General features: G+C 37.8%; 3 protein-coding genes across 3 annotated transcripts in view; 1 reads left to right on the top strand and 2 right to left on the bottom strand.

Moving 5' to 3' along the window:
- Positions 1-132: 132 nt before the first annotated feature.
- pkia (cAMP-dependent protein kinase inhibitor alpha) lies at positions 133-4,107 on the top strand. Its single transcript, XM_010786370.1, has 3 exons — positions 133-227; positions 2,426-2,603; positions 3,207-4,107. Exons 2-3 carry the CDS (start codon positions 2,453-2,455, stop codon positions 3,281-3,283), a joined length of 228 nt encoding a protein of 75 aa, XP_010784672.1. The 5' UTR covers positions 133-227; positions 2,426-2,452; the 3' UTR covers positions 3,284-4,107.
- Positions 4,108-4,690: 583 nt separating this feature from the next.
- On the bottom strand, positions 4,691-10,852 carry LOC104958616 (beta,beta-carotene 15,15'-monooxygenase). The gene is made up of 11 exons (XM_010786369.1): positions 10,742-10,852; positions 10,528-10,656; positions 10,312-10,441; positions 9,452-9,599; positions 9,217-9,367; positions 8,538-8,767; positions 7,856-8,107; positions 7,666-7,771; positions 7,473-7,567; positions 5,321-5,432; positions 4,691-5,185 (listed from the first exon to the last, which is right to left on the bottom strand). The coding sequence occupies exons 1-11, from the start codon at positions 10,803-10,805 to the stop codon at positions 5,031-5,033; spliced, it is 1,572 nt and encodes a 523-aa protein (XP_010784671.1). The 5' UTR covers positions 10,806-10,852; the 3' UTR covers positions 4,691-5,030.
- A 5,477-nt stretch (positions 10,853-16,329) lies between these two features.
- Positions 16,330-22,756, bottom strand: part of tlcd4a (TLC domain containing 4a) — a 14,741-nt gene continuing 8,314 nt past the window's right edge. The window contains exons 6-7 of the mRNA XM_010786368.1: positions 19,695-19,768; positions 16,330-19,428 (exon numbers count right to left, since the gene is read on the bottom strand). Coding sequence (XP_010784670.1) covers positions 19,110-19,428; positions 19,695-19,768 — 393 coding nt within the window. The 3' untranslated portion in view covers positions 16,330-19,109. The remainder of the gene's footprint in view (positions 19,429-19,694; positions 19,769-22,756) is intronic.

The raw sequence follows: 22,756 nt of genomic DNA, 5'->3' as shown, positions 1-22,756 counted from the left end.
AAAAAGTTGTTTTCAAGCCCTGACTTTTAAATACTATTTTACTCCTGGTTGCACATGGTTAAAAAAACAAGGGTTTTATTTTGAAATCTTATCCGGAAGCAGTTGTATTCTGGCATTTATTTGACGTTGGTAAATCCTCTTTCACTGAACATGGGGAATACCGGAGTGGCATAACAATTGATGTGATTGACCCTTGCGAATATTGGGAAGCCTTTTAACCCAAACAGGTACACTGCAGATAATAATATTAATAATAAGGATTATATTTTTTAGGAACAGAGTGTGCATGCCTGGCATCGTAATTTAATGTGAACTTAATATGCATGATGCGTTTGCTGGCACTGGCAGAGCTCTATGGGAGTCTTTGTCATCAGGGAAAGACATATGGCTGTGGATGTATAATGGAACATGTCGATCTTCCTGCACCATTCATGTTTTTATGCAAAGGTTATGTTTCACTGTGTCAACAATACAATAATTTATTGGAAAACCCAATTACGCACGACCACAGGCTATCCTATTTAGCCCATAATAGATGATAAACATGTGCAGACATTAATTATTTTTAAACCATAGTAAAATAAAGTTTTTCAATGGTCTAATGACATTACGTGGCAAGGGCTCGTGGCAAGGGCATTTAATATATTAACCACTAATCCTATATAATGCTGGGGAAATAACTCATGTTTTATATATTGTATTCAGATATTGGTGATACTAAGCTATAGTGAGGATTACAATTAGTAAATGTCTCTGAATGACATATACTAATGACTTTGTATATGTTTGTGTGTGAGGGACAGTGTTGGGCATCATTCCAAGTTATGCCCAAGTCAACCAAATTAACACTTATATAAATTAGTGGGGACTCAATTCCCTACTCCCCTCCCCACATAATTTTCTGTTTGGCAGAACAACTTGGTTGAAGAGCAGGACAGGTTTTTTTTGCTTTTGAGCTTTTACCAAGAGGACAGAGCATGCTGACCTCCTGCATTATTCAGTAACATTTGTTTGGAGAATGTATTGTTCAGGCTCTCAATTGGGAGCAAAGTTCTAAGGACAACCTGATAAGAATGACTCACACGCAGACCTTGTTACTTCATGGGTGCAACAGCATGATTAAATGATGTAAACTGTAGATTAATATTTCATAGAATATAACCAAAGGAAACACAGGCCAAGAATGTGCTGCCACTTTTAGCTTCAAATAGTACTACTACTTCAGTTCAAATATCTACATTACAGGCAGTACACTAACAGATGGCCTATACAATTAGTAATGATGATATTTATCAAATATATTTTTTTCTGTCGACATATTTTGTATTTCAACATTAAGCTTTGTGTTCTGAAGCTATTGATAAGTATGTTGCATCTTGGTTGCTTAGTTGATTGTGTCTAAGACTTTGAGACTTTTAATCAATTTCATTATACGTAGATTGTTCTTAAAGGTGAGGTTATATAAAGTCTTTATCTTGTGGATCTTCTTGCGAAATCCCGCAATCCATTATCATCACTCTCAGTTCAAACGTTTGCCTTTAAGATAAAACACTAATTGAGTTCTTATATTGGAGAACAGGCATGCTGTGTCTCTTGCTTCAACATGTTGAGGCTGACAGTTGTACACGAACAACATCTGTTGGTTCTTTGCAGTCTTGACCCCATTTTGGGAATGACAGCCGGGTGGGAGCGTGCTCAGATGATGACATAGGAGGTTTCCAAAAATAGCCACGGTCAATAGCAGTCTGCTCAGCTCTGGAAATAGCCACAAATGGATGTGGTAGCTGAGGTCATTTAAAAAAAAAAATCAAACAACCCTTTGTATGTCCAAGGGGATACAAAGTGCAGAAAATAATGCTTTTATTTGAAGTTTTATTAGTGCATATGTTGAGAAATGAATGGTAAAAACTCAGACTGACACATTTTAATGAGTGAAAATGGAGGGAAGCTGAAGGCCAGCTTCCCACAGGCAGATTGATGTAGATTGTAATAATGTCAACAGAGGGGTTTAACCTAAATCTCTGCAGCAACACAGCTCCCATCATGCACCATGCCTACTACAAGCGGAATGACATTTGAATACAGTCCTCTCCTCCCTTGTGCCATAATTACCCCTTTAATTGTGTATTTTTGGAAAAGCACCATCATTTGTTGTTCCATTCCATCTGCAGAATGTATGTCCTCTGTGTATTTGGTGTTGCTTCACTCATATTAGAATAGGTTAATCAGGGTTGTGGTCATAAAATAGTAGGGGGGGGGGGTTTTCACTGAGTGCATCGGTAATCCCCTGTGCCACTTTCTTCATGTCAACAAAAAAAGATAATGCTTGTATTGTGCAGACTGCCCTGCACAGATTCTCAACATTTCAGTCGTCTTCCTCAAATGTAACATAAATCAATGTGTGTGTGTCATTTGTACCTGCCAGGCCCTGCTATGGTGAGGGGTGTTAGCGATGACGGATGAGGAGGCGAGTTATGATGACTTCATCGCCTCTCGACGAACTGGCCGCAGGAACGCCATCCATATTATCCCAGCAACCTCTGGGGCTGAGGGCCCCGCTGACCTGTCACAGAGTCTGGCACAGCTCAACATCGACAAGTCAGGTGAGAAACATCCCTGTGGGGGATCTGAGGGGAATAAAGGAAGTGGAGAGGTATGTGTAGGGAGGGAGTGATGAGGGAATGAGATGCAGGTGAGGGGAAGCAGGTGTGTCGATGGGTTCATGGTGGATATATGAACATTAGCAATGAAGGGGCCTTGAGATGTATGACATATGTTAGCATAGGCCACGTTTCAAAATTAAATAGGTTTTTAAAAAGTGTTTTAATTGCATCTATCAAGTGTATGCAGCGTCAGTATTCTACCACAAGGGGGTGACACATCCTGAGACATAATATCTGTACATAATGGCTTTATAATGGCTATTTATTGCAATGCGTGGTACTGTAACATTACAAATAAATGTTCTCATTCACCACCAAGGGAGAAACATCATAGTAAAAATGAAACTCCCTCTACTCTAACATATGTTTGTATTAGTGTTGCTTCACTTAGAGGTTTGACCTTCACAATTTGTGAAATTACACCTAATTTGGAAGCATATTGTTTAAATGTATCATCTAGAAAAGGTGGCGCCTCCAAAAAACATTTAAAATTCCCTTTTCATATAACCTTAAAGTAACTGTCCCTCTTTGTCCTTCTGTTAGGTGATGAGGGAGAAAAGAATAAGGACAGCCAGGACTCTGCAGCTAAAGAAGAGGAGGCGAAAGCTGAGGGCAGCTAAACTCACATTCATGGACTCAAACCACCGCCACTTTTCGTTTACCTGATCCCTGAAGGCTAGGCCTCTCATTGGCTGGTTGTATCTAATGACTTTGAACAAACAAGGCAAAATCCTACTGCCACCATCCCACAATCAGGAAGTCATTGCTATGGCAACCACAGCTCCATTGAGCAGTTGGGTGTGTTCCAGTTTCATTAAAAAGATTTAAAATCTCAGATACAACTGATTCAATTTGAAATATGTGTATGTAAGTCCAAATCAGGACAAAAGTCAGTCCAAGTCAGGACAAAACACAGGACATCACTGTAGATGAAGAAGTCTTCAGCCTTGTAGTGTGTGATGCAATAGATGCAGGAGTTAGCTTATTAAAAACCGGGTGTTAAGTTTTTATACGTACAGAATGTGTCCATATAATGTGATTTACAAGTTTAAACGCTACCATTGAGCATTTTTAAAAGGGGTAGTCTGTCTGTCTTTACAATTGGACTTTGTTTAGGGTAGATATAGAGATCAAGAATTTATTTGCAGCTTGAACAAAAGAACATTGATTGCACTCCAATACATGTGTGTGTGTTTTTATAATGTAGCATATAACTGTTTATTGGATGTATGAATTTCCCCGGTTTATGGGAGTTTTTTTTTAGAATGCTTAAATCCGTGATTCGACAGACTACCTATGAATTTTACATTTACCAACCTTCCTTTTAAACCACCCCTCAATACTATAATAGAACAATACACTGCCTTTTTCTGATTATCACATCTGTGGAAATGCACTCCGAGAATGTCTGTCTTCATTACCTTTTTAAAAACAGAAGTCATTACTTGTTTGTCTTAGTCTCTTTACGACATCAACTTATAAGAAAAGAAATGACTTGTTGAAGGAGGATTGGGCATTTTTTTACTTTTGTTAATGAACAGTATTTTGCAGTGTAGTGATCATGTTGTATTTTCTTTAATGCTCGTTCAGGGGGTTATGGTATGGCATTGTCAAAGACATTTCTGTACAATGTTGCACATTTGTCCACTAAATTAGTTTTGATATGCCATTAAATGTTACCGGTGGAAACATAAATAGTGTCCAGGTGTATTTTTGAATGTTGTCCCAGCTAAGAATAAAAGGAGAAACATGGGTATTGTTGCTCTCTAGTGGTCAACCTTAGACCTACAACCCAGACACAGAAAAGCAACCTACTTTTTTTGTCATCTTTCATCTTAATAGTTACAGCTTACTTTGATTAGATGACCAGGTTAGAGTTGTCATGATACTAGCTGATTGTGAATCTATTTTCTCAGGGGCTTTGCAAACACATGATAACATGAACAGACCAAGATAACCTGTGATTTCTCACTTTCACCATGTGTCTGTAAACCTAGGAGTGTAACTGTAGAATGAAAGCACATCTCTTAACTTGTAGAACAGAGCCTTTTTTATTAAAAAATGATGAGCAATAGTACAATGATTGTCAAAGCAGTGCAATAGAGTAATATGAACTACATAATAAAAAGTGATAGGGCCTATGTACAAGCTTAAATGGCATTTTGATTGACACACTATTAGGAAATCCACACCTTTTAAAATAAACATACCAATAGGAACTTTGTTTTGATACAACCCCTATAATCTTACATAGATGAGTTAGTCCATGAAAGCATCTTCGTCAAGCTTTTGTCTGGAAGCATTATTCATCAGAGTGAGTTTCAGTGTTCAAACCGATCGCTGTGCCATGCAGCACAGTTTAACTGACTAATTTCCTTGCGGGATGAAAAAGCCATGCATATCCTTTGGGAGCTTAGCGTCCACATATGCTCGAGCTACCTCTTTAAATGTTTTGCCATCCAGAAACAGGATGAAACACAACTGGCCTGGGTTGCTGTTGATGACTGACACCAACACCACACCTGCAATTTAAAAAAGGTAGAGAATACTGTTAGAATGAAAATCTAAGGAATCAAATGACGGCAGTTTTCCAAATGTACTTTTTCTTGACAAAAAAAGAAAATCCTTGTAAATGCACATCACATAGTGTATATTACCATCGTCCTCTGACTCTGCATTTGGGCTGGGGATGAACACCGGCTCTGAAGGCAGGCAGTTCTCCTCGCTCCAGAAAATCCTCTCCTTGGTCTTTGTGTCAAACTTCGCAATCTACAGGAAATGGATAAGTTGTGAAGAAAATCATTAAAACATGCTGTAAAAACAGTTCACGACAAATCAATACAAAACAGCACTGATAACTCCTTCAGAAAGGTTGTAAACAGCAATTATTTGCAGTTTAAATCATAAAAAAACACAACCAAAAAACACAGTTCGGAGCTAGGTTGAAAGGGAAATCACAAATGTTTATAAGCGGATACTTAAAAAGCCTGTTAATGTTAATGATATTACTATTTCTTTAATCATTTAATATTCTTTTGCAAAATGACAGTCGGCCACTGGCCACTTAATTAAGAAAACCAGGGGCACAGGTCAGGCTTTGGGTGGGTTAGTTAAACACACTTTTTTTTTTAAAGGATTATTTATATTAGGAGATATTCCCTTCGTGAATCAATTTATATCATTGTGTTTTAGAAAAACACATTTGGCTCACGTCCCATCCGTTGTGTATCACTGCCTTACATCCAGAAAAGCGGTCATAAAGAGCTAATCTTTTAGACAAGCAGCATGTACTTTGCCCCAACTCCACGCCATATACGTGCAATATAGTTATTCATTTGTAAACTAGACCTTCTTAGTACTGCAAATATAAATCAATTATTTCCTAGTATCAGCTGAGCTTTCACACCTGCAGGCCTTTTGGGCTAACTGTGGGAGGAAACCGCAGCATTTGCAGGGAGAAAAAACTCATACTATGATTAAGACTACTCCACACTTAGAGACAGGCTGGTTTGATATCAGAAACTTTCAAACCCCTGTTTCCTTAATGCAAAAATACAATAAAAATCTTATTTGGGTGATCATTGAATTGTTGCTGTGCAATGTTGTAACTAAAACACAATCGAGCATCTCTGTGAAATCATTATAGCAATGCTTGATTGAGTCAGTAAATATGCACCTTTGCTTGATTTAAAAATAATGTGTATCATATGTCAGCACTTCTCATTCCTGATTGATGCAATCCAAAAAGAGAAGTATGAGCTATGGTCATCTGCTGAGTTTATTCATGAAAAGTCAGCAAAATGATTGTGTTTATCAGCTTGTACTGGGGCCCAGACACTGAGCAGATATAGCATTAAGTAAGCATTAAGCATTTTTACTATCATGTTGTCCTTGCAGATTAGTCTGGATGTATGACTGGTAATTGGTTGAGCCAGATAATCTGTAGATATCCCACAACGTAGACTTCACCCAACTTTTACATTCAGCTGGCAGTGGAAGAGATCCCATTAATGTATAATGCTGTTGAAATAAGGTTTTATGATGCTGACAAGGTCGTTAAATATATAAAGGCTCAATGGAAATGATTGCTTCCCTGTTTGCGTATGTAATGTTGTTATTATTTTACTAAGATCACCCTACTTGACCTCTCAAATGAGCCATACTTATTTCCCCCCCAAAAAAGAGGTTCCCTATTTTGCTATATCTTTCCCTCACCATTTAAAACTGCTTTTGTTTTTCCTGATTTTTATTCCATATTACAAACGTCAGTATATTCAAAGAAAAGCCCAAACTCTCTTATGTTGTTGGTATTATGTGTCAAGTGGGAATAAACAAAGAATGTCTAATTGTCAGACACAGGATGTGTTTATTGTTCCTTCCGCTTGTTCCTCCACTAAAATGTGGAGTCAGGCGTGCGGTGACACGCAAGGGAAGCTTTGTTACTCAATACTTCAAAGCCTCACTGAGTTTGTTCCTGCTTCTCATTGTTTCTGGTACCTTCATGTACAAGAGTATCAAATTGTAAAATATGTTTGGGTATTAGAGCCAGAGCCATAAAGTGGTTGGGTCATTGTTTTTGTCACATGAACAAGTCTCCTGATGTGCCAACTGCATATTCTCATTTCTGCAATTTGCTTCCTAACGCTGCAAAAACAATTCTGCCAGACATAATGTGTTTCCCAATATCCCAGCCTTTAAAATCTTAGTTTCTATGAGAGTCTGCAAGTTATGGGTCTCTCTTGGTACATAACAATTATGGGACTGTGAGAAATCCCAAAGATGGATACAAATAAAAACAAAATGTTTTACCTCTTTAGCCAGCGCCGACTCCTCCACACAGTTCCCGTAGACAAACCGGTGCTTCTTGCCGTTGAAATCATAATTAATTCTTGGCAATTCAAAGCCTGATGGGAAATGTTGTATTTATATGAGCAAATGCATTTCTTTTAAAGAACAAATGAGCAATAATGACTTAATTTAGTTTTTTTTTTGACTGATGTACCTTTGCAGAACACTTCTGCCTGGCACATTAGTTTGCCTTCCTTCTCCTTCACAGCACTGGCAGTTGTGTACTTGAGTTTCACCAGGTCCTCTCCAACTGCCACACCCTACAAACACAGGATAATCCAGGGTTGCAGAAAATCTTCTCAAAATGTCAGGATGCAGTCAATTTGATACCTTTGTTTCCGCACCTTGTCTGAGTGGACGGGAAGTACAAATCGCTTGTAGCTTGGTTTGGAGTAGCTCTCATCTTGGAACCCTTCCTTCAGTTTGCTCAGGTAGAACATGTCGTAAAGGCTGGTGTCACTGTAGGCGATCACATCGAAAATCACGTGACCGTCGTCCTCAAAAGCATTCACATGATGGTAGACCACCATCGCTCCGGTGTAGTACTTCGTCTGGAGTAATTTGCAAGTCTTTCTGTCTATCAGATGGATGAGAGTCTGTGGAAGAAAGAAACATTTAGAAAGACAGTCACAGGTCTACTTGCCAGCAGTATGAACCAGGAAATGTTGAGTACATAAAGTTTTATGATAGAAATGTATAGTACGGGTCCCAAGCACAAAAAAACGCCGGATGCTAACTTGCATACATTTGACAATTTGCACAGTTGGCATAAGTTGCATTAATTAGCAAATGCAGACAATTGCAAAAAAATTGCTTGGCCAATCTTTGGACAATTTTGGAGGAATATTGAGGATGTTGAATCCATTTGACATTTTTAGTATAAACAAAAGGCAGGGTTGAGTCCCATAAAGCTTTAAATTCAACCCAAAATCAAACAAAATCAGCTAACCGGGTACACATATACTCAACATTTCTGGGTTTCACAGGACCAAAAAGAACTATACACAGATCACAGGGACCCCTTACACTCTCGTCAGGGCAGAACTTCAGGCAGCTGGCCCAGTTGACCCCCCTCATGTACGCAGTGGCCATCTTGAGGATGTCCAGTTTAAACGGCTGCTCGATGAAGATGAAGTAGTTGTCCGTCATGCCGAAGCTGTGGTAGTAGCTGGGAGCGAGCAGGGAGCGGCAGGGGACCGTGCAGACCACCTCGGAGCTCTTCAGAGCGGGGGCCCACTTCTCTGAAGAGTTCTTGTCTGAAGTTAGGGGCAAAAGAGTCATTCGTTGCCCTGTCTGCCCTGATTTTTATTCTGTAGCACTTTGAGTTGTGTTTATTCAAATGAAATAAACAGGGGAAAAAAGTATTATTATTATTAAATAACTATGAGCATGTACTTGTAGAAGAACTATGTATATGCAAAATAGAACACATAAAACAGCAGGTAAAATGAAATTTGTAGTTGCAAAAAAAATATTAAAATGCAGAGGAACTGCAGACACGGAAGCCATCCTACATTTGTTTGCATGTGTGAAATGAGAATTTCAATTCAATGCAGAAACCAATAGCCCAACACATTTTACAATGGCTGTTCTTAATCTGATCCTCGTTCATTTGTATAATTGTTTCAAAGTATCCCGCAGCTGATATGGCTTATAAACACTGAGGTGTCAGGGCAAAGTAGAGCAGGCCGTGAAGTTTATATACCTTTCTCTGTAACAGCAGGGACCTTGAACAGCGTGTATTTCGTCTTGCCCTTCTCTGCTATCGAGGTTCCCATGTTGTAGGCGTTGCCCTCTTTGTCGTAGTGTGGATGGGACGACACCAGGTTTACAGGCAGGTACTTCAAGTAGTCCACCTGTGGAAAGAGTTTGGTAACTTATGAGCACGGAAATCAAGTATTTGCAAGTGGATGAGCGCTAATAGTGATCGTTGGCGTTACCTTATCCAAAGTTTCCAGTGTCACAGGGTCAATCTTGCGGATGTAGTTGGTTTCAGAGGTGGCGTAAAAGTCATTTCCGTATTTAATGAAATTGCTTGCTCCATTGTCAGTGAAGTCGGGCACTGTGTGGTTGAGAAAGGTGATCGCCCTGGAAAATAAGGAGAAAAATGCTGAATATCAGAAAGTGGTAGAAGAAGCAGAAGACCAAATTTTCTCACACTAAAAGTCCTGTATTTTAGAAATGTGTGACTCAATTGCATCTAAACGTAAATGTAAAATCTGAAAGGGAACAGTAGGGTTTTTTTCCTAAGTGTGAATATCCTTATTTAACATATCCTTTAGGACCTTTTCTATCTTACTTTACAGCACTGTGAGGTAAGTGTATTACAGATGTTTCTAAAGGCTCTGTACCGAAATGCATGACAAATACAAAATAAGACTATTTGTTGTGATGTTACCATGAGATGGACAAACTCAGATGTTATACTTGAGTAAAAAAGTATTTATACCACATGTTACAAGTAGAAAGTCAAAACGTTAAAGTAGCCCACCACTTATTTCAGAGTAATATATACTATAACAATTAACACGTTCATCACTTCTATATTGCAGCTGGTAAAAATTGATATAAATACTGCCATTTAACTTGTGATTTTTACCAAGGGATCAATAAAGATTTTAACCTATATTACTACTAGACTAAAACTCATTGAGTCATCAAGAAAATGCAGTATAAGGTACACTATTTGCCCTGGTTTACAGAAAAGCAGAAGCAGTAGAAGTGGGGTAGCAAGAAAAAGAAATAAAGTCAAAAACTAAAATTGTACTAATCGATTATTTTATTTTAAGAGGATGCTCACTTGAAAATGAAGTTCTTGCTCGGGTCTGGATAGGCCATGGTTCCCATTTCAGACACAACAATTCTGTTGGCATCCATGTTAGCTTTGTAGGTGTCCCCTCTCAGGAATCTGCTTCTGTGGGTCACTTCACCTGCAAGAGAGAGTTCAGGTATTGAGCATGCATTAAAGGAGCAACAGATAACTACTGTTAAACAAAAAATAAATTTTAAGACGAACCATCTTTAATGGCAAAACTGTTCATGATAGCCATCCCATCAAACCAGTGGCTGTAGCTGGTGTCCCCCAGGGAGACGATGCCGGGGCCATTGCGCAGCAGCGTGCCCTGCAGCCAGCTGGGAATGCATCCTGAAGGGGAGGAAACAGAAAAACAGTCAGCAATGCATTAGTAAAGTCAGTTATAGTCCTTCAACAGAGTAAAAACTCAACCTACCTTTAACTTCTGCCTTGCGGGGCTCCGGGCTCTCCTCTGCGTTAATGGAATAGTCTGTAGACATGTTGGTTGGAGGCGCAGTGCCTAAACTCTCTGCTGTCCTAATAATGAACTGCTATCATTCCCAGTGCAAACCGCTCCTTATAAAGCGTGTCAGTGTGTGTGTCTGTGTGGGGGGGGGGGCGTTAACTTATCTGGACACGAATGCACTCTACCCTCTATTTTGATTTCAAAGAAATCTTTATAGCAAGCTAAGTTCGGCGAAATGATCCATTATCAAAACGCTTATTCAAAACAAATCATTATATGAGCCATACTGATTTTGCCAGGTTATATTCACATTTTTTCCCAACTTTTCACGTTTCATTTATTATGAGCCATTTTCACTGCAGAAATAGGTTCAGCCATGATGTAATTGTAAACTGTTATTAGTGAAACATTGGCTCGTTTTATTCTGCATGAACTTGTTGTTTTCCCCACCATAGAAATGTTTTGAATTGATTCAGGTTCATTGGATGGAAGAGGAACTATTTTATGGGATTAGCTATTTGATTCATTTATACGTTTTGATTTGTTTTGTTTAGAGCCCATTGAAGGGGGGCGTGTGGAGCGGTGATAGAGCCTTGGTGGTGGATTCCAGGGGGTCACCAGGCTCAAACCCCACTGCAACTTTTTCAGATTGTCGTTGTGTCCCTGGGACACTTCCCAAATTGCTCCTGTGGGTATTGGGCCATGGTATTGAGTATGTAAGGTCGCTTTGGATAAAAGGCAATTTTAACAAGTTGACATGTGATGTTAATTGAAAGTTGTTGCCTATTCCAACCAGAGGTGGAAGCAAATAAGTGATATTTATTAAGTGATTTTTAGAATACTTGTTTACTTTTACTTGAGTATTTTCCATTTATGCTACTTTAAACCTGGAGTAAATCGCAAGCCACCTGCCAATATACAATTCATTCAACTGCTGCACCTTCACCAGCTTGTACCTTCAATGCATCATATTATATCAAACATATTCATTTATTCCTAAAATGGGGTCATTTGCTAATGAAGTACTTCATTTATTCGATGCTAAGTACTTTACTTTTATTGCAAGTACCTTTTATTTGGCTTTTACGGGGGTTAACTTATCTGGACGGTGCACTATACCCTTATTTGGATTTCAAAGAATCTTTATAGAGCTAAGTTGGCGAAATGATCTCATATTTCAAAACGTTAATACACAAAGTCCATAATATGCCATCTACTGATTTGCCAGGTTATTATTTCAATTATTTCCCACTTTTCCGTTCATTTATAATATGGAGCAATTTTATACTCAGGGAAATAGGTTCGGGCCATGATGTATTGTAATGTATTGTGAAATTTGGCTCGTTTTTATTCTGCAATGAACCTTTGTTGTTTCCCACCATTAGAGTTGAATGATTCAGTTTCATTTGTGGAAGAGGAATACTTTTTTGGTTAGCTAGTGATCACTATATACGTTTGGATTTGATTTGTTAAGGCCAATGAAAGGGAGGCGTTGTGGAGCAGTGATGAGCCTTGTGGTGGGATCCAGGGGATCAGGGTCACAGGATTTCAAAAAACCCATGCACTCAGCATTGTGATGTTCCTTGGACCACTTCCACCCAAATTTGCCTCCTGTGGGTATGCCAATGGTATTTGGTATGTAAGTCGTTTGCGATAAAGCATTTACAAGTGAACATGTGATGTAATTGACAGTTAGTTGCATATTCAACAGAGGTGGAGTAACTAGAGTATATTTTTTACTAAGTGCATTTTAGATATTGTACTTTTACGTTGATTTTCCATTTTATTGCACTTTTTTAAACCTGGTAAAATTTCACAAAGCACCTGCATATACAAATTCATTTCAACTTGCTGCCCTTCCACCAGCTTTAATAACACTTAATGCATCCATCATTATACTCCAAAACATATCTTTTATATTATTTTCTGAAATTGCGGGTCAATTTGCATAATGGAGTACTTTCTTTATTCAGATGCTAATACTTTACTTTAATTGAGTTAACTTTTTTATTTGGACTTTTACGGGGTTAAACTTATCTGGACCGGGTGCACTCTAGCCTCTATGATTTCAGAATCTTTATAGCAAGTAGTTCGGCGAAAATGATCATATCAAAGCTTAATCAACAACAAATATTATATTGAGCCATCTACTGATTTGCAGGTATTATTCAAATTATTCCCAACCTTTTCACGTTTTTTATATGACCTTTTCACTGCAGAAAATAGGGTCAGCCCATGAATGTAATTGAAATGTTATTGTGGACATTTGGCTCTTTTATTCTGCAATGAACTGTTGTATTTCCCCACCATAGAAATGTTTGAATTGATTCAGTTTATTTGGTGGAAGAGGAACTATTTTTATGGATTAGCTAGTGATTCACTTATTATACGTTTGATTTGATTTGTAGGAGCCATTGAAGGGGAGGCGTGTGGAGGTGGATAGAGCCTTGGTGGTGGGATTCAGGGGGTTCACAGGTTTCAAACCCCACTGACTCGCATGCGTTGGTGTCCTGAGACACTTACCCCAAATTGTTCCTTGTGGGTATTGCCATGGTATTTGAGTATGTTAAGTCGCTTTGGATTAAAGGCATTACAGTGACATGTGATGTATTAACAGTTAGTTGATATTCCACCAGAGGTGGGAAGGTAACGTAAGTATTATTTACTTTAAGTGCAATTTTTAGATACTTGTATTTACTTGAGTTATTTCATTTTATGTACTTTTTAAACCTGTAGTAAATTTTCACAGCCACCTGAATATACAAATTCATTCAAAAACTTGCTGCACCTTCACAGCTTTGTAACACTTAATGCATCAATTAATTTATTACTAACATTTATATATTATTCTGAATGGGTCAATTTGCATAATGAGTACTTCATTTATTCAGAATGCTAATAACTTTTACTTTTAATTGAGTAAACCTTTTTATGGCTTTACTTTGTAAAAATATTTCTACCCACTCTGGTACTTCTTCTACTTTTCTAAATAAGTACAAGATCTGACGGTCATTCTCCCCACCTTCTGATTATAACGAGACTTAGAGATGTATTTGTTGTTAAATATGTTATTATATTAGTATAATATATATATATAATACTATATATATTATATAGTATATTATATATATTGATTTTTTAACGTATATATATAATATATAGTATAATATTATTAATATATTAGTAACATATTTGAACTGCTTTGCTGACTTAAATTGTTTTGGTGAATTATAATCACTAAAATACATCTTGCACTGGGGTTAAAATCGTTTACAGTTTCTGGGTTTTTTGTTTAATTACTTTTTCTTGGAAGGTTGTTTGGTGACTCAGACTCCCTGCAGTGCTGATGGAGTCAATTGCTCTATACAGTGGATGACTTGGACTTCTTGGAAAGTAGTATAATAAATCCTATCAGGATGTTAAAGTCAAAATGCTCTTCAGACTGTGGGTAAATAGCCTCAATCTCAATGACATAATTGCATTTGGCCTCAGATGACCGGAGGTGACAGAATAATGGGTGCTTAGTTATCAGTAGAAAATACTTTATGCTGCAGTGATGATCATCACAAGATAGCACTGTTGGCACAAACAACAAAAAAGGGTGGCATCAGAAAGCAATAGTGGGAGGTTCTAAAAGCCCTTTACTCAAATTTGATTCAAATAAAGTTTGGTGTGTGTGGCTTGCGGAGGAGATTGCTCACGGGTAGATACGAGAGCCTTCAGGTGAACCTTTCCTGGAATAACTAGTCCAGTTTCTTTTCGGAGAGGCGGGAAAGTGTATGAATTCATTTCACAGGTACAATGATCATACACATATAATGTAAATAATAATAATACAATAAAAGTATGTGAATACACATATTTAGTGTGATCATATAATTAACATAACAAGAAATTAGGATAAAATCAAATAAATATTAAATGATAATAAAAAAGCAAATTGTAAACTAATAGGAGATGGATAAAAAAAAGCAATGTTAACATTTTAAAGTGTATTGTTAAAGTATGTATAAAGGGTTAGGCGTTGTCCTCCTGTCTATAATTCAGTTACACAATTCACCATAGAGCCCAAACAGACTCAAATGATCTTCAAAGATAAAAATAGCATGAGGTTTTTGAGCCTTAGAGATGCTTTGGGGGCAAGTGGTGTCTTTACTGCAACAGTACAAGACTAAAACATGTATATTTGGAAAGTTTGGATTTTGTAAAGATATATGTAAAACTCTGAGTTGTATGAGATTGAGCCTGAAACTAGATGTACTATAATTCACTGAAATCAATGCAGCATTCCAGTCTGCGTCTTAGGAATAAGTTACGATCTTAGAAGACACTTGATCAATCAGATTTTTCCTCCACAATTGGCTAAAGCTTCATAAGACATTGTCAGTGTAGGTCATTTAGGTTTACAAGGAATAAGGCCCTATCAGTGCGGAGGAAAACACATATCTGCACTTTGATCAATCTACGGAGCCAGCATCATTACTCATATAGCAGCGTAAATACACTGTCAATTATGATTGTCTGTGGATTTAGAAGTGTATTACAGCTGCTGCTTCTATTTACAATATGTATAACTGTTCTGGTGACTGTTTAAATGTTGATACATATTATTGTTTATTAACAGAATCCCTTATATGTATGTATTTCAACAATCAAATTACAAGAAAACTAACATGAGTTTGGTCCAACCTTTTCTTTTTTTTGCAAAATGATCACTATCAGAATTTAGGAGCACTTTATATTTTATGGTTTGGTGCAGGACATCTGTTATCCTCCCTAAAAGGTGACGTGACACCTATGCACTCAGCGTTTCTACAATAAGTGGGATTCCACTCTCCCTTTTCAGAGAAAGAAGTGACACAACACTTAAAAGTAACACTTCAATCTTTGCTAAATAAATGCATAGCAGCACTGCCCTCTAGGTGCTCCTTACCTGTAGTGGTTAGGCATCATTGAATGTATTCGTTACATTTAGCATGATCTCATTGTTAAAAGGGAATGATAAAAAAAGATACAATTGTTGTTACTCCCAGCTTTTAAGACATATGTGTGGCAGGGAAGGTCAACAGCTGGAAAATTACAAATATTGTCTTTACTGGAAACTTTCATAAACACCTTGAGGAAGCAGACTAGGATTTATGTGGCATTGTGTGGCAAATTGACCCTTCTTTTAACAGCATGGTGCAGAATGTATAGTGTTCAGTGAATGCACCATCCTTTCCCAAGTGTCATCCATATCTTTTATTACTTTTCTGAGCATTTCAAATATACCTACATCATCTTTGCTTTGTAAAGTGGCAGTTTGATTATTGTCTCCAAAGTCAATGCAATACAAAGTAATTACAATACAAATAAAATATGATTTTGTATCCTCCTAAACAATGTTATAGCTGCCATTAAAAAGTCAGCCATGCACTTGTCAAAGAAAAAATACTTAATATAATATTTATTGACGATAAAAAGATTGCGTTTAGTTAAAAAATATATTGTAAAATAAATTGAGACAATACATTTGTTTTAAGCTTCAACATGATAGCACTTCAATTAAACACATCACATCAGTTAATTTGGTATTTATTGGAAAGAACAAGTGAAAATGTAAATGACAAATATTTTCTCTTCTCCAATACATTCATAGAATGTCACTAAACACTCCGTCTACTCACATCTCTGCCCCGTACGACATTCAGAACAGAAACACCGACACCAGCACCGCGCTCTCTGTTACCGCAGCATCTGCTCTTGGATTAATAAATTAAAAACAATGGTACGGATACAATGCTAGATGCTCATAGTATTCATGTTTATTCGCACTGCCCAGATTGTTAAAGACTGTGCCGATTAGTATTCAAGTATTCCCTAACGACTTGTCTCTGTGCTGGATATTATACAAAATATCTCTATGATGCTGTCATCATCATCATCATCTGTGGATTACATTATGTGACACAGTACAAGAATAACGTTTAAGTAAACATTATGTACTAAGAAAAGGAAAAAACTAAAGTTGTCTTGCAAAATGTATATCTGTTTACAGTGATCCCCATGCAATACCACATGCAGTTATAGAGGGTGCATGAAGAAGACCTTATAGACCATGCATACAGCCACAGCTGAACAGAAGTGGCATGCGGACCTGAAACCCTTTTATGATTTCCTTTAATTTACAGTGAAATATGAACACATCCTGACAGTTATCTAAGATGTGAGATAGCATCTAGCCAGAGTCCATCCTGTTCCAAACAGTGCCTGTAATAAAATGGCGTAAAAGTCTTTCACACTTTTGACCAAGCCAAACTTCACTGAGCCTCATCACACTGTGAGAGGTGTGTGAGAACATAACAAACCATGGTTGGCACTGAAAATGCTCATGGATATGAAAAATAAAGTATATCGGAGTAGCAATGGCTAAAGCACTGGCACGTAATTTGAATTTAAAACAAAACAAAAGCACTAAAACAACCAGCCTTCACATGCCGCTTGTTTTTACATTTGGAGCTAATACAAAGGCCAACAGATAACTTTAGACAGGCCTCAGACATGGGAAAACTGTGCTGTGGGGGTATAACAAATATTCACTGTGCAATCGAAAGTTGTTTTTAAAAAGGCAACAAAATAAAATGCTGAATAGCAAGGCCTACTCTGAAAACTAGCAACACATTTGACAGAAGCTTCTGATGTACAGCTCATAAAGATACATTTTCAATATAAATTCAAGTGTTGTAAATCATCTATGAAGTGCCATGTTTTAATTTGAACAAATGATACATTTGTCCTGAAAAGCCTTGTACAGATTTGTTCAGTGTTGTACGACGATTAACTGCTTTGTCGGTTGAATAACGCTTAAGAAACAACGATGGGGTGAATCCTCATAACTTTTCAATGCTCAACTGAAAACAAAACCGTAAATATTTGATCAGTTTCATGAATAACTCTCGAAGTGCACATGGTGTTTAACAGCTGGAAATCATACAGAACAGAAGCAAAATGTTATACAGAAGTATTAACAGTTAAAATACTGATTATTGTCTCTGATTTGACCAAACCACTAACATTTTAACATTCAAAATCTAGTAAAATTAATTGACTATAATCATGTACAGAATGAAGTTTGATAGCCTAGATGTGCGTTCTGTCGTGGTAAACGCATGCAACTTGTTGTGGCTAATGTTGCATTTAAACAATTTGTGAGGATATCATAAACAGGAAGTGTGAATATTACATAAACCTAAGGTCAGACCAAACTGGAGGAGTGCCAGATCTACTACCAACATTTCAAAGCCATTGCTCTTTGTCTACAACACTGATTCTGAATGAGCATCCCTTTACATGCATCGCACGATGTGAAATAAATATAATGACGGCTTCCACAAACAGTGTCAACAACGTAACTTTGTGTATCCAATGTGATATTTGTTTCCAATTCCTATTAAATCATGTGGATTTAAATATCTGGTGTTGCCTTAATATTATTATTTGCATTGCTAAATGTCAGCAACACTGCAGTGACATTCAGTTTCCCTTTTCAAGGTACTGCATACATCAGTCTCCTTGTCATTAAAACAGTATCTTTAATTGTTTAAAAACTATTTGCCTTGACCCCAGCAAGACAAAAGAAAAAACACTTTAATCCAAACCATTCAAATGCAGAAAGACCCACAATATCAAATACACCTCTTATTAGGCTGGCTTTTATTCAAATCTCTTAACCTAATGCCAGTGGGTGAGTGATTCAATGATTTCAATAACTGTTCTCCTCTGTGATTGCACTTGATATCCCATCTTGTGGGAGTCAAGATGGGATAGTCAAGATGTCCCTCCCAACAAAGGAGGGAGGGAACAGAGGTGCTTGACCCTTTTCCTCAACAGGCCTCTAACAATGATTGTATGGCACTGACCATTATAGAGAATGTTTCCCATGTTCCCTTTGAATCTTTGCTTTACCATCAACATATTCCATCATTTCCATCCCGGGACTCAGGCAGCAGTAATAATAATAATAATAAAATTAAAAACCTAAATATTTTTAAAGTATTTTGCTGAGCATAAAGAAAAAAGTAAACTTTTTGACGATTTGTGGTAATCCATTGTCTCGGGACGAACTCCTTGTTTGGTGGAGAGGAAATTTGCAATGCTCATATTGCTAACAGGTCATTCCATGGCTTAGTGTGTTACACAGTCCATTGGTAGGCTTGCTTTCCAAAATAATTCCCTCATTACATTCGGTCCTGTAACATCACCTCGCAGGTTTGACAGTCCAAACTGCTATCCACACACTGCCAATGATGTCATTGTGTCTCTGCTGTGGAGTTCTCCCACCACTGACACCTTGTTTCCCTTAATCCGTCTTCCCATTCTCCTGAGTCGCTCCGGCTTTGCTCCTTTGTGCCGAGCGCAGCACTCTGTAGCAGCCGCGGGCGATCTTATGCATCCACATAACGTTCATGATGTCCAAGCAGATGCTGGAGCCGATCCAGGCCACGCGGCCCCCCCAGGGCACCAGGTAGAAGGCCTCGGTGCCATACACCATGTACATACGGATGTAGTAGACCGGCATGACGGCGATGCGGACAAAGAAAAAGACTGCTGCCATGACAACACCGTTCGCCATGTTGGGCCGGGAGGACTTAGGATAACCTAGTACCTCAAAGAACCAGCTGGAACACAACACAGAGTTAGGAAACAAGATGCAAATATAAAATGATGGAAAGACTGTTCACTATCACTTCAGCTTTAGCATGATTAACAAGGAGTTGGTATCTACAGTAATAATCAAAAGACAACATGCAAGAACCAGTAGATTAACTACATGTTATTCCTAACCATTTTTACACCTTCTAATGAATAAAACTGCAAAACATTTGTAAATTGAGATACTAATCTTAAGAGCCATAGCCCAGGTCATTAGTAAGCAGGTACTCACCGCTGGTTAACACATGGCGTGGAAAACTCCGCAAGCAGACGGAAGTTAGCAAAATAAGGCAACATTCCTAAGCCCTACAAGAACAAGGTAAAAACAGGAAGACAACGAAACATGAAAGGGAAAAAAAACACAAGACACCGAGTCATTTTAATCAGCAGACAGGAAGCTCACACTCCGCCTGCTCTGCAAGTCACTGTATGATATTTCAGATTTCAAGACATGCTTTTTCTGTGAGGGGAACTCAAGTCCAAATACAGGCCTACTTGCCAGATCTAACAAAAGAGGCTTCTGCTTCAAGGCTCACAATTATTCTTTGGCTAAATTTAGACTGGTCCTTAAATTTGACTTCAGAATGATTAATTCTCCTCATCTATTCAGCCCTTTGTAGCACAAGTTTCCAGACCATATTTTATGATAATCAATGTGTCTGAATATTAGATATATGAATGTTGACTTGTTTGCCTGATAATGGCCCCAACTGTCAAAAATCTAAATGGTTCATCCTTTAAAGACTATTAAAATCATGGGATCCATCCCCGAAGATCGTGAAGCACCATTCATACTAATGCTAAATGGGGTTGCTTTTAGTGAGGCAATACATGGTTTTGCGTCATATAAGTTGTCATGTTACCTCATATATTCAAGTGACACTGACTAATGCATCTTTATGCCGAACCATATGCCAACTACTGCCAATTGCCTTCATGTATTTTCATCGATAATGCAGCAGAACAGTGTAAAGAAAGACCCCAAAGCATGGCAGTTATTCTAATAATCAAATATCAACACAGCAAAAAATATTGATACAAATAATGTACAACCATACACACACTCAGCCAGCCACTACTTGAAGGAGCAATCAGAAGCCATGCAGAGGAAAAGCAATATGTTTACAAGTCATGGCTTAGCTTATCAGGGCCTGAATCCCATGTTGTATGAGATCATCGTCAGCAGGTTTGTACTTGAACGCTGAATTTAAGAAATTCATGGCCAGAAGCAAATATGACGCCCTTGAGTGAGCCCTCTATAAGATAACCCACAAAGCTCTATTTTCCATTTCAAATCACAATTTCACACGTTTTAAGCTGCTGCTAAAGACAGTGAAGATGATCTTACAAACAAGATGATTTCAGGACACCTCATCTTGTAAACATGGCCTTCCCTGTTTAATTAACTAAATAAAGCAGGCTAAAATGGTTTTAATATTTTGCAATCAGACACATCTGTTAACGGCTCGGCAATAACATTGTTTTAGAAATTGAGTGCTGGGATTTGGATCTCTACTTCTTTATCATACAAATAAAAATCATAGGTCAAACTCAATGCTAAGAAAAAAATCACAGCACTCAATTTCTCCCACAAACAACCTACATTGGAGGTTATTTGGCTTTCACAGCATGTACAAGGAGACTTACCGTCAGAGCTGAAACAAAAGCTGTACATTAAGACATACTTACTATGTGACACACACATCTGCATTGCACTGTTTGTAACATATGAAATGAAGTTTCCACCAAGCATTAGCATGCTAGTACCTCTAGGAACTGGTAAGTCCATACTGTGACTGGGCATCATATCTGCTCAGTGCAACACAACAGCATATAGCAGACAAGGCAGGAATAGGTCCCCATCTAGATCAAGACCTGCTCTGGGTTTTCTAAATGACACACAACCCTTTTGGTAGTTTTTGCATGAACGGGGATGACACAACCCGACTCGATGTTGGAGGTTTAAAGAGGGGCTATTTATGTTAAAGTCAGCAGGACACAGAGACAGACAGACAGATATATTAGAAAGAAAAAGATGCCACAATTGAAGTAAATAAGAAGCAACAATAACAAAAACGTAAGAAAAGAAAGCATGCATCTAATATTTACAGTTATAAAATTGTCTTATGGATTTAGCTACACACACAACATACAGATTATGCCGCAATTTAAAAAATCATACGGTTATTTGAACACCGTTATGAGCAAACATTAGTGACTGATTAGTCAAGAATCGTATCATGCCAACAAGCTCATAACATTAGGCTGATTAAAGTCTTTGTTTTTAATACAGATTTACCAAGTTAATTTGGCCTTAATTTGGCTGTGTGCCCCATAATATTCATATTGGGTAGGTATAATTTATTTGAGATAAACACACACAACACATTAACTAATAAGACTTAGACAACTACACAAATTTGACTAGGTACAGAACTAAAATAAAATGAAAACGTTCAAGTTTTGACCACTTTTACACTGGTTTCACATATGTTCAGTACAGTAATGTGAGGTGACAAACGCGGAGCATTCATTCTGTTGTCCCACATGAAGTTCAGATCTCGTCTGAGGAACAGTCACGAGTGACCAGTAACAGTATGGCCTACTTTGTCTCATTATCCTATCTGTTTTAGATACAGCGGCTTGTTCTGTTTCTCAAAAATAAACGGCTGGATTTAAAGTTTTAATCCTATTTTTAATATAACAATGTGACACTGATTTAATCCTATTATTACTTGGACACAGAAATGTGGAAAATAAATATTCCTCATTAACAATGCAATGAAGACAGACATCCAAACCACATGGTAAAATGTGTCTTATTTAAGAAGAAAAACAAATCCGTAAAATCCAGCCAGTGACTGTAGACGGGGGTACAATTTAAAATCTGGATTTAAAGGTTTATATGCAACATAAAGCTAAAATGGAATTATGTTTTCTTTCCAAGTACATCTGACAGAAGAGGCCGGAGGGGCTTTGTCAGTTTCCTCTTTAGGAAATGTCAGGAAAAGTTTAAGGAAGAAAGAAGAGGCAGAGCTAGGATTTTAACACAGAAACAGACAGGCAAAGGCCAGTTATGTAGAAAGGCAGGGAAGTAATTGAGAGTTAAATACTGTTTGTTGGCATGCACAGTTACAATAAAAGAACCCTGCCTTTGTAGAATGCTTCAGAGCTGCCAGCATGCACACAGTGGTTACAGATTAGCATCAAGCTGCGCTAAGCTCACGCCAGATTCACACAACTTAAAAAAAGGGGGTCAGAATGGAAAGGAAATGAATGTGAAAAGGCACGAAA

Source organism: Notothenia coriiceps, unplaced genomic scaffold (assembly GCF_000735185.1).
Source record: "Notothenia coriiceps isolate Sejong01 unplaced genomic scaffold, NC01 NC01_scaffold00029155, whole genome shotgun sequence".
NCBI classification, from domain to species: domain Eukaryota; kingdom Metazoa; phylum Chordata; class Actinopteri; order Perciformes; family Nototheniidae; genus Notothenia; species Notothenia coriiceps.
This window is presented reverse-complemented; position numbering and strand designations above follow the sequence as displayed.